Source organism: Poecilia reticulata, chromosome 18 (assembly GCF_904066995.2).
Source record: "Poecilia reticulata chromosome 18, P_reticulata-male-v2, whole genome shotgun sequence".
Taxonomy (NCBI): Eukaryota; Metazoa; Chordata; class Actinopteri; order Cyprinodontiformes; family Poeciliidae; genus Poecilia; species Poecilia reticulata.
In genome coordinates this window covers 21477700-21493377 of record NC_088847.1, presented here as the reverse complement: position 1 = coordinate 21493377, position 15678 = coordinate 21477700, and the positions used below count along the sequence as shown (strand labels likewise).

General features: G+C 38.7%; 1 protein-coding gene across 3 annotated transcripts in view; it reads left to right on the top strand.

Annotated features, from left to right (window-relative positions):
* The window catches only part of nlgn2a (neuroligin 2a), a 249000-nt gene that overhangs the window by 132098 nt on the left and 101224 nt on the right, over window positions 1-15678 (top strand). For 2 of the 3 annotated variants that reach the window (XM_008435578.3, XM_008435579.3), the window contains exon 4: window positions 5100-5153. The exons of the other annotated variant lie outside the window; for it this stretch is intronic. In XM_008435578.3, the coding sequence (XP_008433800.1) occupies window positions 5100-5153 (54 nt within the window). The remainder of the gene's footprint in view (window positions 1-5099; window positions 5154-15678) is intronic. 3 annotated transcript variants of the gene reach the window in all.

Below are 15678 nucleotides of genomic sequence, written 5' to 3'. Positions count from 1 at the left end.
CCTCGTCAGTTTTTATTAATTTATTTTGATCCGTTTTGTACTTCCTCTACAGTTTATATATGTACATGGTGTGAATGCTTGAAACCCAAAGTCTAATTTGTTGTCTTGGTCAATAAAACCAATCCTGGTTCTGGTTTTGCTGGAAGGGAAACCAGGAACGTTTCTCCAGGTTTTGGTCCTACAGAGAGAGAAATCTTTGCAAAACCCTGAATATCATCAGGTTTTCACTTTTACTCCTTCACAGGTTTTCTATAAGTTCAATTTCTGATGAAATAAAGTTGATTTTTTTAGTTTTTATGTAGATGGGCTACATTTTGTAGCACAAACTGTTTCAGTACCTGAAACATCGTAAGTATCGTTTTATCTTTTGTCGACATTTAAAGCTTATTTATGTTTCTTCCAGTTTCGTTACTTTGATTTCTGAACGGGTTCTCAAGAATCCACACGTCTTCGGTTCTTCATCAGAGTTTTTCAGGTCTATTTTACTTTCCATAATATCCAGTGACTTAAATAAATGATCCCCTGTCATGTTTACACCTGGGAAACAGCCATGGATTAATAGTTACAGGTTTTTAGACATTTTTACTGTTTATTTTTAAACCTAAAATGTTTCATTTCAACAGAGCCCCCTAGTGGACATGGGGGATTTTTCTCCTTTTGCGTTCTCTCGCGATATTTAGTGGTCAGTTTATGCAACATCTTGAATACTGAAAGTTTTTCTGCTTCAATATAATGTTTTTGTAAGGTTTTTCTATGTTTGTTAATATTTCATTTGTGAGTTTTTGTTTTGGAGATTTGTAAAATAATGGACGAGAGCCGATCAAACGTGGGATTTTCATCCTTAATCCACAACTAAAACATGACAAAAACGTTTTTAAGAAAAAAATAAAGAACTATTTTGGCTTTTTTCGGTTATTTTCACGGGGTGATATCACAATCAAACAGTTTTTGTTGTGTCTCTTAGTCTGAGTAGCTAATAAATGTTCAGTCTCATCTCCATTTTACACAAACTAACATGAACATGCAGATAATAGATGCATTTTAACCAGTTTTCTGCACAAGAGAGTTAAGAAATAAAATGTGTTTTGACTCGAGATCTGTAAAAGTGTACATATGTGCAATTTTAAATTGACATTTCTTGTTACTGTGACTGCATACAAAAAACAAGAACCAGTTTGTATTTGCTAATTTATTGCAAGGGAACTTAAAAGATCAAATTTCCCCGCTTCTGTATTTTGTAAGGAAATGTTTTGTTTAATCCCAGCACAGCAACAAATTATGAAAATATAAATAAAGCTGTGCCATATTTTTTATGTTCCTGTTGACCTCCAGCTCTACTTTTGATGTGCGTTTGGTATGAAACGTCGACACGCTGATCCACGGTGGAGAAGAAAACCTTTCAGTGTCTTTATGTCACGATTTGATCCAGAAATGAATTACATGTCGAGCGTTTCATAGATGCTGACAAGAGAAAAAAAAACAGTGTAAAGAATATTTAAAACGATTCTATAAAGTTTCAGATTTCATCAGTTTATATTTAAACAGAATTAGTTTTGGGTTTAAGTCTGTAACTCAAATGATCAGCACTAGCTTGACTTGGCTGCCTGGCTTTTCCTATATAAAAAACATCATTATATTATTCAAAATGCAATAATTTTAAAGCATTTTGAATCGATTCTGAATTCCCAAGACCACGAATTACGATTCTCTAGAGGAGAAATTTTTTTTTCTTCGCCTCTAATCCGCATCCAGACTTTAAACCAAACAATCTCCTTCCTCATCATCATCCTCCTCCTGATCTCTTTTTCCCCTGAAACTCCAGAAAACACCTTGATTCAGAAAAGTCCCTCTAAAATAAGCAACAGAGAGCAGAATGAGCTTCTAATGCGCTCAGTTTGTGCAGGAAACGCCGCGACTCGTTCTCCTCGTCAGATTTAAACTCCTCGTGAATTAACTTCCTGGCTGCGTTTTCGCTGCTGCATGTTTTAATGCGTTCGGCCGAAGCCACTCAGAAAACCGTCTGCAGTCCAACTTATCAGGCGCGACGCAGCGCTCCACTTTGGTTCTGCTGAAATTAAATGTGATTGGGTGGAAGGTGAGCGTTGGCGCCCCGCTGCAGGATGAATGGCAACAAAGGGACTTTTTGTGACCATTACTGAGAGGAAAAAAAAGCAGAAAAATCCTGATTCAAGACGTTTTAAGAGAAGCAATTTGGCCAAATCATAATGTACAAACTTCCTGGAACATCTTGTGTTGTGCCAGGATATCCTTGAGTTAAGAAAATAAAACTCTGACTGCAGATAAACGCACATTTATTTTATTTGTATTCTTTCTCAGAGTTTTGAGTACCAAAACAAATCTGTTTTGCTTTTGAGAAACGTCCGATTCAAGAAATTGCCATTCAGTGTAAAATTCACATTTGGACTCGGCGCTGGCATAAAAATATGTTTCTGTAAGATTTTATGAAGGAAACCTGCCTGAAGTTTTTCCAAATCTGACAAATTTTCCTGACACTAAACAGATGAATTAATAAATTCATCTCAGTTTTACACTTTTGTTCTTGGGAAATCTAATTAAGAGAAACACAAAAGGCAGAAACCATCCAGATAAATGAGGAATTTTCCCAGTTTTGCCTCATCTGAATGTAATCCTGTATTTTAATATGATTCATGCTGAAATGTCAGCCTGTCGTTTTGTGACAGTTATTACAAAAAATGGAGCTTAATTCTGGTAGCTGGTGAAATTTATTTTAATATATTTTTAATGAGATCAATGCATCAACCCAGCAGAGTGTCTGCACATTTACACCAGAGTTTTCTGTCATTTCTGAAGAATCAAACTTTCAGAGGAAATAGTTCTGACTTAAATATCAGGTCATTTTTACAACGTAAAGGTCTGTAAAGGTTAAACGCAGCAAGCTGTTTTATTTAAAAATTAGAAACATTATTTGGATCTTATGAGTTTATTTTATGTCCATAATTGGGGAAGCTTTGGTTTAACTGCTGTGGCAGCACAAAAATACCAAAAAGTAGAAAAAATTACCGAGTCCCGTCCAGCTGGTCTATATTTAAAGAGTCAAACCAACTAAAAAACTCCGACTTCCTTCATCAGAGGTTTCCAGCTGAGTTCAGACAAACATCAGATATTTTAATGTGTTTTAGTGAATATTAAATGTTCCAGGCTGAGCTGTTTCATTGTTGAACAGCAGATCATTATAAAATCGTATTATTATGTTCGCAGAGTTTCCATTTATAGAATGAAAACAAAGACTGTCGATGTTTTATCTTGGAAAGTTATTCAAACGCCTTCAAAATATCTACATTTTATTACGTTGCTACCAGAGTTTTTGTGCTTTTCACTGGGATTTTCAGTGATGGACCAATTAAATAGGAAATTGATGTGAAAAGAATATAATAGGTTTTTTTTTTTACTTAAAAAAATCAAGTAAGTAATAAATAATGAAGCATCTTTCACTCCTGATTTTCTTTGGGAAACATCTCTGCCAGTTTTTCTGCATCAGGAATGAGATTTTTGGCTGCTGAATCTGATTGGACAGATCTGGAAACGACAGTTTTCACGTCTTACTGCAGATTCTCAATTGAATTCAGGTCAGAACTTTGACTAGGCCTTTCTAAAACCAGAATATTATTAATTCTGAACACTTTGTAGATCCAGCTGCATGTTTAAGGTCGTTGTTCTTCTGGAAACCCAAATATTTTACAGTTTTCCTTTCCTGTAGCTCCATCTTCAAACTGTGACCAGTTTCCTTGTTCTTGGTAAACAGAAGCTTCTACAAAGCATGACACTGCCACTACCATGCTCACCGGAGCTGGTGATGTTTCTGGGGTGAAGAGGATCATTTCTTTTCCTCCAAACATCTTTTGAATGCAGATTAGAAAGTTTTATCGTCTTCTACACGTTTGCTGTGTCTTCTTATGCATTTTTTTCAACATTTGCCACTGAAAACCAGAATTGTTGAGAAGTTTTCACGTCGACTTTCACTTTAAATCCCAACAAAGTTCCTTGAATTGTGTTGTTTTAAGGTGAGAAAAGGTCGAACTATTTTCACGAGAAGCATCCAGAATGTGAGGAGTTAAGTTGTGCAGGATGATCTGGAGAGCATCTTCAGTGAGCAAATGTCAGATGGAAAACCGTTTTTAACATTTCACACGTTTACTCAACTGTTGGTCAAAAAAAAGAGAAAGACGAGAAAGAAAATCCACTCCATCATGTTTGTTTACACCGATGGAGGAAATAAAAGAGGAGGTCGTTTCTCTTCTCCACTTTTCTTCATGCCACTCTTTTAATTTAGTAAAAATACAGCCTGTGGGCAGACGGGGGGTCAGGCCGCGCTCCCCCATTACCCAGAATCCTCTCTGCAATCAGCCTGACGCTCGCTTGTCATTTCGGGCCGACGAGCCGCTGCTGTTGCGCCGTGTAATTATTTTCCCGCCTGAGGAATAAACACTGAATATCTCACACATGATAAAAAACCCCAAACCAAAGCACCTGTTTTCTGTTTCACCAGGAACATGTTTAACATGCTGTTTACCGTTACAGGCTCCGTGTGGCCCTATTAAATCTGTCTCTGTCTCCGGTGTGTTTTTCTCACTCAGTCACCATAAGAAACCGTGTTCTGATCCGTTTGAGCATCAGGACCCAAACCTGCCGTTCTTCCTCAGGGTTTTTATTTTTCATTTTTTTTTATTATTTACACATTTTTTAGAGGTCAGTTCGTTTTTGGGTCCTGTTCTTCAAACCCCACTTACCACCCAGTCCAGAGGTTTCACCAACAGAGCAAACAGGGTTTAAAATAAAACCAAACAAACATGGCAGCCGATTTCTTCTTTGATCTTGTGTCTTTTCTTGTGATAAATCTGTGTCTGTGATGCCTTCTTTTTTTGTTTTTGTGCTCTTTTTAAAGAAAGAAAAAAAAAACAATAAGCAAACATGAACTCTTGAACTGATTTGTCCTTTTTTTCACTCTTGCTTCTTTTCTTTTTTTGATATTCTTATTTTTTTTTTTATCGGTTTTTGCCAGTAATCTTTTTTGAAATTTTCTCTTTTCTCTTTTTCCCCCCTTTTTTTCTTAACCCTAGGTCCGCTCACAAAAAAAACTGATGAATCTTCAATGAACAAGCCTCGAGACGAAGGTATTTTTGTTGCATGTTTTTCCTTTTTTTCCTTCTTGTTTTGAAAGTCTTTTTTTGGGGGATGTGTGCACACACACACAAACACACACACACACACACACACACGCATCCACACACGCATTCACATTCAGACACACACACACACACACGGGTCAAACACCTTCATCATATCAGATGCATACCAATGTGTTGCTGAACAAATGTGTTGCTGACCACTTCAATTAAAGACGCTGCCGTCTGAATGCTAATCGTTAGCCTTATATAACCTTGGCTGAGCAATCCCGTCTAATGAAACGTTATAAAACCATTCACCTTTGTTTCCAGGTGCTTATCTTGCCCTCAAATAACAAACACCATCAGCTCTGTGCCCTTGGAAATACATTGTCCAGATATCTAAAAAAATAAATAAAGAAAAGCAAATTATTGTGCAGATTTTTGAGCATCAAAGCCGCCATTGAAGCCGCAGCAAACAATGAGGCTCCATTACTTCACCGCAGCCGCTTTCTCAAGGCTGAAATTGCTACTGGACGAAGTATTAAGCCGTACTTAGGCCGAGTCAGGGATGATAACATCAAGCGGAGTTAAAAAGGAGGAACATCCAAGGACACTCGTGTCCCACTTTGGAGGCTGCGGGTCTAATCTGCTGCTGGGAGGAAGCAGGAAAACGTCCAGCCGGCCTTCGGTTTACCTCCCACCTGCTGCACCAAGAGGAAACGCTGGCCGCACTTTCATCTCCCGTCTTTGTTCTCCTTGTTTCTCGGAGGGGAAAAAAAGATGACGGATGGTATTTTGATTCTGCTATTTTTAAGGGTTGTGCTGCTCTTTTCCTCACTCCAAGATGCTCTTTGATTTAAGGATTTTCTTCTTCTCCTTTTTATTTTTTTATTTTTTTAAGTTTGAAGTCGGGGGAAGTTTGACACCAGAGGATTTTCTCGGTGATCAAACGAGACGCGTCGTCTTTTTGGGCTGCCGCAGTCGGGAAAGCAGGGAAATGGTTAAAGATGCCCCTCGTTCGTCTCCCCTAAACACATTTGACCAGATTTGAAGGGAAATTTCTGATTCCATTTACCCAAACCTGCATCTAAATCCTCTTCACAGGTCGAGTAAAACGCATTTAAACAGCTCCATCTCCTCCATGCGGTTCAGTGTTAAAGCTAAAAAGACGCTTTAAAATTAATGATTATGATAATTAATCCTGATAGAAACTGAGGAATAACCTCTTCCCTGCTAAATTAACTTCATTTCTGATCATTAGTTCCACCAATAACCAGGTTTTCCACTAATAAAAACCATTTTTTATGCTAAAACATATTTTATTTTGTTGTGTTTATGGTTTATTCAGTCGTTTGCTTTCTATGAAGGTTTTATTTGGAGATAAATTATTCTTCTGCTGCTGAATAATTTCCACGAGAAAGAACAGAGAAATAATAATTTAGTCTGGATTCACCTTCAAACAACTAATTTAGGATTTTTTTCCTTTATTAGGAGAAAAAAAATACATGATCTTAAAATATTTAAACAGCTTAAAACAGCAGATAGAAACAAATCTTTTACTTTTCAGGAAAACTGAACTGAAATAATTGAACTGAACTGAATGAATGTTCAGTTTAACAGAAGGGTGTTGAATTGACTTGGATTGAACTGAATTAGTTTTAGTTCAGTTCATTTCTGCTCAGTTAGACTTAAATAAATCATTCTTCTATTAACTTTTATTCAGCCCAGTTTGTTTTGAATGAATTGAGTTAATTTGTGAATTCAGTTCATTTCTGCTTCATCAAAAATATTTGATTCGGTTCAGTGACGTTACGCACGACTCCAAATGATTCAATTTAAGCTTCAACTCACTAAATTTGTTCATTTTGATTTAAATCTGCTTAGTTTGGATCCGTTTTCTGAAGTTCTGCTTTATTTATTTCACTTCAACTCAATTCAATCTGGTTCCATTTATTTTTTTCAGTTTAGTTCAATTAAATTCAGTTGCACTGAAATAACTTCAGTTCATGGTTCAGATTGATTCAGTTCTTTTCAGTTGAATTGAATTAGATTCAGTCAGGTTTAACTAACTTCGGTTCAGTTCAGTTCAACCAGATTGAATCCATTTGATTTGATCAGTTCTTTTATTTGATTCACTTTGCTTTCAGTTCAGTTAAATTATGCTTGTTCAGTTCAGTCTAACTGAATTTGCTTCAAATCTGATTTCTTTAAGTGTGACCCGTTTACAACAATCAGCTTATTGTCGCACTAAAAGCAAATAACTTGCATTTAACAGTTTATCTCAATTTATTTTGATTGTATTCATTTAAATTCAAGCTCAAAAGTAACAGATTTCAGTCAGTTTTAATTTAAATTACTAAGCAGTTGGGAAGACAACGTCATTACTAGCATTTATTGTTGTTGCCGTCTTTAAAATAAATCACATTTTCGTACATTTTCTAAGAAAATAATACGATTCCAGACATAAATAGCTGCTGAAACGCCCCGTCGTTTCAGGGAACCTGCTGAGATCTGGTGTTTCTCGCTGTCAGCCGTTTCTGCTTAACGTCGCTGTAAAAGTCTAAAAAAGTGAAAGGGGATCAGCGAAGCAAAACAGCATCGTTATGCGTTTACACACAGGAGATTTCCCTTCCAAGCAGCAGCCTGTTTGGATGCAGAAAAGGTGTTTTATTGTCGTGGGAACAGCGCCGGCGTGGCTCTGCTACCCGGGCTGCGTCGTGTAAGAATCCAAATGTTGCTCTGAGTCGGTCCCCGAAGGAAAACGCTTAGAAAGCGACTCACTGCTGTGACCTGAACCCTCTGAGTCCAGGCAGCTTTTCTGCTTCCATTTTCTAACAAAAATATTATTTCACCATATTTTTAATCTGCAGGGGAGACGAAACTCTCCTCAAAGGGTAATTGGTGCAGTTTTAAAGTCGATGTATTGTGGTAAGGATAGGTATATGGGCGATACAAAACATTTTTTTTTTTTGGGACAAAACCATTCCTAGATGATGAGACTTTAGTCTGGTCCGTTCTGCTTTAGAGGGACTCTGTCACTTTAAATTCAAGTAAGCTGCAGTTGGCCTCGCATCCCAACTCAACGTGAAAATGGCTGCAAACAGATGTAAAGTTATACAACCGTACATCTTTGATAAGCATTAGAGGCGTCTCCTGCACAGCCAACATGAATGCAGCAAGTGGTTTCTGGATGGTAAGTGAGCAACAAAATATTTGTGTTACTTTTTATCCAGCAGCCATTGTACAGCGCGTAAAACCAGCTGACCAAACATGCTGGATTATGCTTGTGTAGCCAGGTAATGTGGAGAATTATCCTTTCTCCATGCTAAGTTCTTGATGTATGAGGTTGAAGAAGAGTCAGTGAGTTGAATTCATGAATTATTGATACCAAAATACAGCTGGTCCATTCTGACATGCTACCTTTAGGAGCCAACAGACAAAATGGCAGCAAACAAAAGTTTTCCATCCTCTTTGTTAGCCTCTGTCTAAGCTACGCCCTAAAGAGGGCATTCCCTATCATCTCATTTTCTTTAGCTTTAGCTTTGCAACTAGCTAAAAGAGACAGAAGAAAAACACAGAATTATTTATTCTCAACAGTAACAAGGCTGTGTGACTTAATATTTGTAAGGTTTTTGAAACTGCTTATTTTTTAGACACCAAAATACATCCATCCATTGTCCCTTGGTGGGGTCGGGAGGGTTGCTGGTGCCCATCTCCAGCTAGCATACCAGGCGTGGTACACCCTGGACAGGTCGCCAGTCTGTCGCAGGGCAACACAGAGACACACAGGACAAACAACCATGCAGACACACACTCACACCTAGGGACAATTTGGAGAGGCCAATTAACCTGACAGTCATGTTTTTGGACTGTGGGAGGAAACCGGAGTACCCAGAGAAAACCCACACATGCACAGGGAGAACATGCAAACTCCATGCAGAAAGACCCGGGCCGGGAATTGAACCCAGAACCTTCTTGCTGCAAGGCAGCAGCTCTACCAACTGCACCACTGGGCAGCCCTCACCAAAATACAGCTGAGTGTTTTTTTTTAGTGCTTGGGTTGATTTTAAAAGCAGTTGAGATCCAAACGGAAGCACAAAAAACAAACAAGACGTGAATTTAAACCAAACCTCACCTGAAACCGACGGTTTCATTTGGACGTAGCTTCTGCCTGAGGTGCGAGGAAGCAAAGAGCTCCGAGGCGAAGAGCTCAGGTTCAGCTTTCAGACAGATTGACGCAGCAGCCAGCGTGTCGAGCCGCAGCGCGTGTGCACGGAGAGGAAGATGATGGGATTACAGACTAAAGCGAGATTGAACTAGATCAACAAAGGGGAGAGCGGAAGCATTCGACTTTCATGTTTTCTTCCGACGATCCGGAACCACCTGAGCCCCGAATCGGGACCTCATCGCTGGCAGGAAGAGCCTCGCCTCCTCTTGGATGAGCGCAGACGCTCATGAGCTCGGTGGGACGAGCGCCCGCGTCGGGGCAAAGGTGACAGAACGGAGGAAAACTCACAGCGAGCCGAATTGAAAGATACAGAGGGAAATTAAAATGGCATCACACGTCGTTGCACAATAAAGTGCAGGAATTAAATTTTAAACCTCCTCTCCCAACGAAATGCTTGCTTTCAATTACAATCAGCTGGTAGATAAAACTATTTGAAGCACGTAAGGGAGCAATTATTTCTGCACCATTTACATCACAAATACGGCGTTTAGATGTGTGAAGACGATTTTATACATGGAAATCCTCACTGAGGCATTCAGAAAAAGTTAGATTTTTATTGTATTTCATGTTGAAAGAGGAGCTCAAACAAAAGATTTACACATTTACATCCTTAGTCTGAAAGCAAATATTACTTCTTTGGATAAACATTTACTTCCAAGTAGAGAAAAGATTGCTCTGTGCTCTTAGAGCCATTATGGTCAAACTGGGACCTGAAAATCATATGACAGACATTTTGTCCCTCAAAGATCAAATTCTAAAACTTATTTCTGGTTTGTTCCTGATTCTGTTCTGTTCAGCGATAAGAACAGGATGAACTGGTAGCAACTCAAGCTAATCACAAACCTTTTCAGAACATTATGCGTGTAAAACCAGCAGCACCAAATCCATATTGGATTTTAAGATGAGTTACTCAAATTTGTAAAACTTAAGAGACGTTTTCCAGTTTATTTTTAAAATTTGGGATCGGAAATGTGTTATTCGAATGGTTTTGGAAGCATCCGTTCGTATTCTGATCAGGAAGAAAGCTCAAATAAAAGCTAGCGTCCAAAATTTGGATAGATTTTGTCATTTGGAAAAATGTTTAATGGAGCATGCTAAAAGAATTTGTGTTCGATTTAAAGGGATATTATGGCTATTTGTCATGTGTTGAACCTCAGGGCTGTTTATTACAGTTACTAAGTGACACCTGAAGTATTGCATATCGTATTATAAATGTTCATTTCACAGAAGAAGAATAAACCTTCCTGTTAGATGCTAATGGAAGCTCAACAGGTGTCTCATCTTTTCTGTATCACACTGAGAGGACAAAATTACCACAAAATTACCTGCATCCCATCCAAGGTTGCCGGGTAACATTAACTAAAAATAAAAGGGAGAGTCTCAAAGTTTAAACTCAGAGAGCGTCTTAGTTCTCTAATGTTATGTAAGAATGAATCCAGGATGCATTGCCTCCCAGCCAGGCCCGTTTCCCACGCTGGTCTTCTGATTCGGCTCCGTTTCCCGCGGTGATAACAGGAAATAGGTAGAAAAATAAAAAAAGTAACTCTGGTTCCTGGAAAAGGTTCCTGCTGTGAAAAAGCAGATTTCAGTTTTCTGCTGGATTCTTTGAGACGGAGGACCTTAGTGATAGTAAAGCAGAAAAATTACGGCTGTTCAGATTCCCGTTTGTAGGATTCAGTCCATGTCGGTTTCTCTGGGACGAAATGCAAGAGAAACTGAACAAAAACTAAGACGCTGACGCTCACATTCACGTCCAAACTGGAAAAAAAAATTCATGCAAACAGAGGTAAAATATACACACGCCTACATCTTGACAGCTTATTACTGGTTATAACTTTTAATAATCCTTCACTCACAGACACAGAAGACGGTATTTAGACACAGCAGAGGCAATTATTGTGTAAAAAACGTCTCCAGCATCAACAGTAATAGCCTGCAGGATTTACATAACAGCCCCACAAAATGGTGCATGGAGCCACAGCAGAGCGCCATTACACTGATGGTCTCTGCACCCTGTGAGGCTCCAACGATCATTGGACATGAAACTTGATGCTTCCTGTTATTCCAGATATACAGAAGCAGATCACAGTAAAACAACAACGGCCTGTTTTATTTACTACGTTCAAAGAGAATGTCATCAAAATGCTTGTAAAAGTTTATGCGTAAAATGTGCTGAAAGCTCAGAGCAGGACAATGACTCTGAGTGTGTGTGTGTGTGCGTGTGTGTGTGTGTGTGTGTGCATGTGTGTGTGTGTGTGTGTGTGTGCTGCTGAACAGCCTGTAAGAATGAAAAGTTGTTTTCTGCGGTTTGCATGAGTGAGCACAGTTCACTGAAATAATGGATCTTAATTAAAGATGTCACAACAGATGAAAACGTCCTCCATGTTTTTATTGACGTGTCACTTCCTGCCATTTGGCTGCTGATTTTATTAGTTCTGATTCAGGAGTTAATTTCAAATGATTGTTTGATAGTTTGATCTGAGTGAAGAACACATGGGGGGTAAATGTTTATTAGCAGGAGGGCGAAAGGTTTTACCTCTGGGGAAGTTATGACGGAAAAACAAGATGATAAATATTACAGGACAGGTTCAGGCTTTTTTATGTATTGATCGTCTTTATTTTTTAGTTTATCTTCATGTCTCTCTGCAGCTGGATTCAGTCTCATTAATCTTTTACTATGGAGGTTATACATTCGATGTTTTCTGCTCCAGTATGAAAACAGTGTTTGGCTCTGGAGCAGCAGAGATGAACCTGGAAATGATGGTTACCACTGCCTTTAAAACAAAAAATAAAAGCTTATTACTGTAAAATCTGTACAACCTTCTGTGTTCTGTTAGTACTATGGGTAAAAAATGCTATTTTACAACATTTTTGCACGCTTTTGCTTATTTGTACATATGTTTTCTATATTATAGTGTAAGATGAAACGTAATATGACTTTTACCTCTTTTTTTAATAGATTACATCTGTTGTTAAAACATTCTTACTTATTGAACTCACAAAGTGGAAGTAATGTTTGGCATACAGCTGTGGAAAACGTTAACGGACCACTGCAAAATGATGACTTTCTTTCATTTGTACTTTTTATAGGTTTATGTTTGAGCAACATGAACGTTGTTCTTTTATTCTATGAACTACTGACAACATGTCTGTGAAAGTCCAAGCAAAGATTTTCTATTAGCAGAAGATGAGAAATGGTCAAAATAAGGAAAAAGATGCAGAGCTGTCAGACCTCAAATAATGCAAAGAAAACAAGTTTATATTCATTTAGAAACAACAATGCTAATGTTTTAACTCGGGAAGAGTTCAGGCATATTATTTGTGCTATAAAATGACACCATGTGCCTGGAAAATATATACTACTGCCTTTTTATTCATTATTCTACAGACGGGATTTGGATATCGTTCAGAAAGTGTTATTATTCTTCAACTTAATCATTTGTTGTCTTTGGAAAATTTTACTTGGCAGCGACTCAAGATAAGGAAGGATCAGTGGGACGCTGTAAGCTGGTTGCCCTGTGGGACAGAAGCATATTTTTGACAGGCAGCCAATGCGTATATATTCCTCCTTCTTCTGCTTTCAAACAGTATAGTTAGCGAGTGAGTAAACACACGGCCTCTCTCTCTCTCTCTCTCTCTCTCTCTCTCTCTCTCTCTCTCTCTCTCTCTCTCTCTCTCTCTCTATTATGCTGGATCTCTGGTCCGTGGACTCCTCTCTCCACTTCAAAACATTTCCTCGCTGGGTCTTGCTAGCAGTACCTTATTTTGGGAAGCAGCGCCACGCATGCATGGACGCGCGGCGCCTTTCATCTTTCCCACATAATTGGGTGCATCTTGAGAAATGCTGTCCTGCTAAATCTCCACATTTCTTGGTGGATTTTCACGATGCGGACAGTCGACAATACGCCAACTCTCCAAGTTGTGACAAAAAAACCAGAAAGGACAAGAAATGAGAAATGGAGACAGCATTCATCATATTGTTGGTTTCATTCATTTTTTCTCTCTCTACCTCCTTATGTGCCGAGCAGAAATGACTTTTTATAAGAGGATTTTGAATGAAATGAGGTGGCACGGGGACAAGATTGAGTAGTGGTGTGTATTAAAAATTGATGAAAGAAGAATGAAAAGCAAAACAATGAAGGGCAGGGAGATGAATATTCCAGCAGAACCCTTTAGCAGGAAATTCATAACAAACCGGGCCTGCCGGGCGTGGAGAACTCCCCCGTGTCGGAGGATGAAGCTGCGCGGTGCAGCGCCGCGCGGCACCAAATTGAATCCGATGCAGGGAGAGGATCAACAGCACTGTCAAATCAACTTTATTTTAACATTACTACGGAGACCCAATTTCTTTTTCCATTCTGTCATCGCCCTTCTCGGTGGGCCTGTCGGCTATTTGCTGCCGAGCCGCCCCGGTTCCACCATTACCTATGTGCTCGGCCCACGTCGAGTCAAGGTTATGTCGATACCGCATCCTGCACACCTACTCCGCCGCGCGGTGACGGATAGTGTTTCATTGAGCCTGAAACCCTTTGACAAAGCAAAGGAAAGTGAGGAGGAGGGAGAGGGAGAGATGAAAAAGGATCGGAAGCCACCCGGAGGTAGATTTGGACGGAAAACTGGGGAAGAACGAACCGGCCGCCTGGCAACTCCAGACTCGTCAGCTACTTCAGCGCCCGGGAAAAAGCTCAACACTTTCCTTTTTATCTTTTTTTTTGGTCTTGCACTTGGCTGCATTCAGCGTCATGTGGGATGCATATATGGGATTTAGGGACTCTGGCTCTGTTCCTTCTCCACTGCTGGACCTCAGTGAATACCCCAAACAGCCATTTTGGGTCTATATAATCCAAATCAATAAACTTAAAAGTACTCAATGAAACAAATGAAGCCCAGAATTGTCAACTTGTGTTGCAGAAAGGACCTCCCAGCAGGCATCACTGAGATTGGTGTTAGCAGTGAAGCGTGGCAGGATTAAACACTCTGGGTTGGTTATTCTGCAGTTCTGAGGAAATGAAATTCATGAGGCATCAGTTGCTTTTACACTGTGTGGATTCACAATATGCTGCTATTGAAAACTGAAACGATTAATCGGTTCAGTCGTGATTAATCGAGTTTTTAAATAACCATCAACTAATTTAAAAGTAGTTAACTGGAGTATGAAGATTTAAAAAAAGATCATTTGATGTACAAATAACATTAAATAAGCCAAAACTGTACAAAAAATAGGTACTTTTTACACCTAAGATCAAGTTTTATCTGAAATTTAATTTTAAAAAATCATGTTTTTCTGTCGAGTCAGTTTAGTAAAACAGAATCAACAGATGAGCTCTGTTGATGTTAAATTAAGCAGAAAGTACTGAGCTTTTCATATGTTTATATAAAATGTATATTTTAAGCTGCAGATTCACTACAGGAACGCTTGTTGAATTTTAGGCAATAAAATGTTAATTATTTGTTTATTTGCATATTTTATATATTTCTATTGTACAAAAAGGGCTTTAGTAGTTAAATAAACATTAATTCTTGTCCAATTAATCAATTAATCATCAGAATAATCAATTATTCTTAGAAGAATTTGAATTAATATGAGTTACAACAACATTTAATTCCCCTTTGGGATCAATAAAGTATATTTGAATTTGATCTCTAATTAGACATTCATGAAAATTTAAAGTGGGTCATATTAGATTGAATTTTTGTTTTTTATAAATTAGAAGCGGTGCCACTTTGGTGACAGAGTTTAGGCAATCATATCCATTCTGTTGTTTATAGATCTATAATATATTGAGGCAGCACGGGACAGGTCAGCGACTCCAGTCAGCGACGGTCACTGTCCTGAAGCTTTTGGATGCATACCTGCTCCAACACCTAAATCAAAAGCCTGAATTACCTTCCTGGCTGGTGAGGAAGTTCTGCAGTAATTAACCATTGATTTAGCTGTGCTGGAGCAGGGATGCGTCCAAAAGTTGCAGGACGGCTGGACTTGAGGACTAGAGTTGGAGTCTCCTGCAATAAAACATCTAAATATACTGAATCACATTGTATCGGGTCATGTTGCATCAAATTGTACCAAATTTCAGTAATTATGGCATCAGTAGGAGCTTCTTATAGAGGCATAGGCCTAATTTCACGCGTCATATTACAAAGTTAAACTTCTTTTAATTTCTGTTTGATATATTGAGCATTTTCATGAAAACTGAGGGCGACATAATTACTTCATTGTGAAATAAAATGACTGGAAAACACATAATGCTGCTGCTTTGAATGCACCAAAGGTTTTGATGCTAGCTGTGTGTGTTTGGCAGA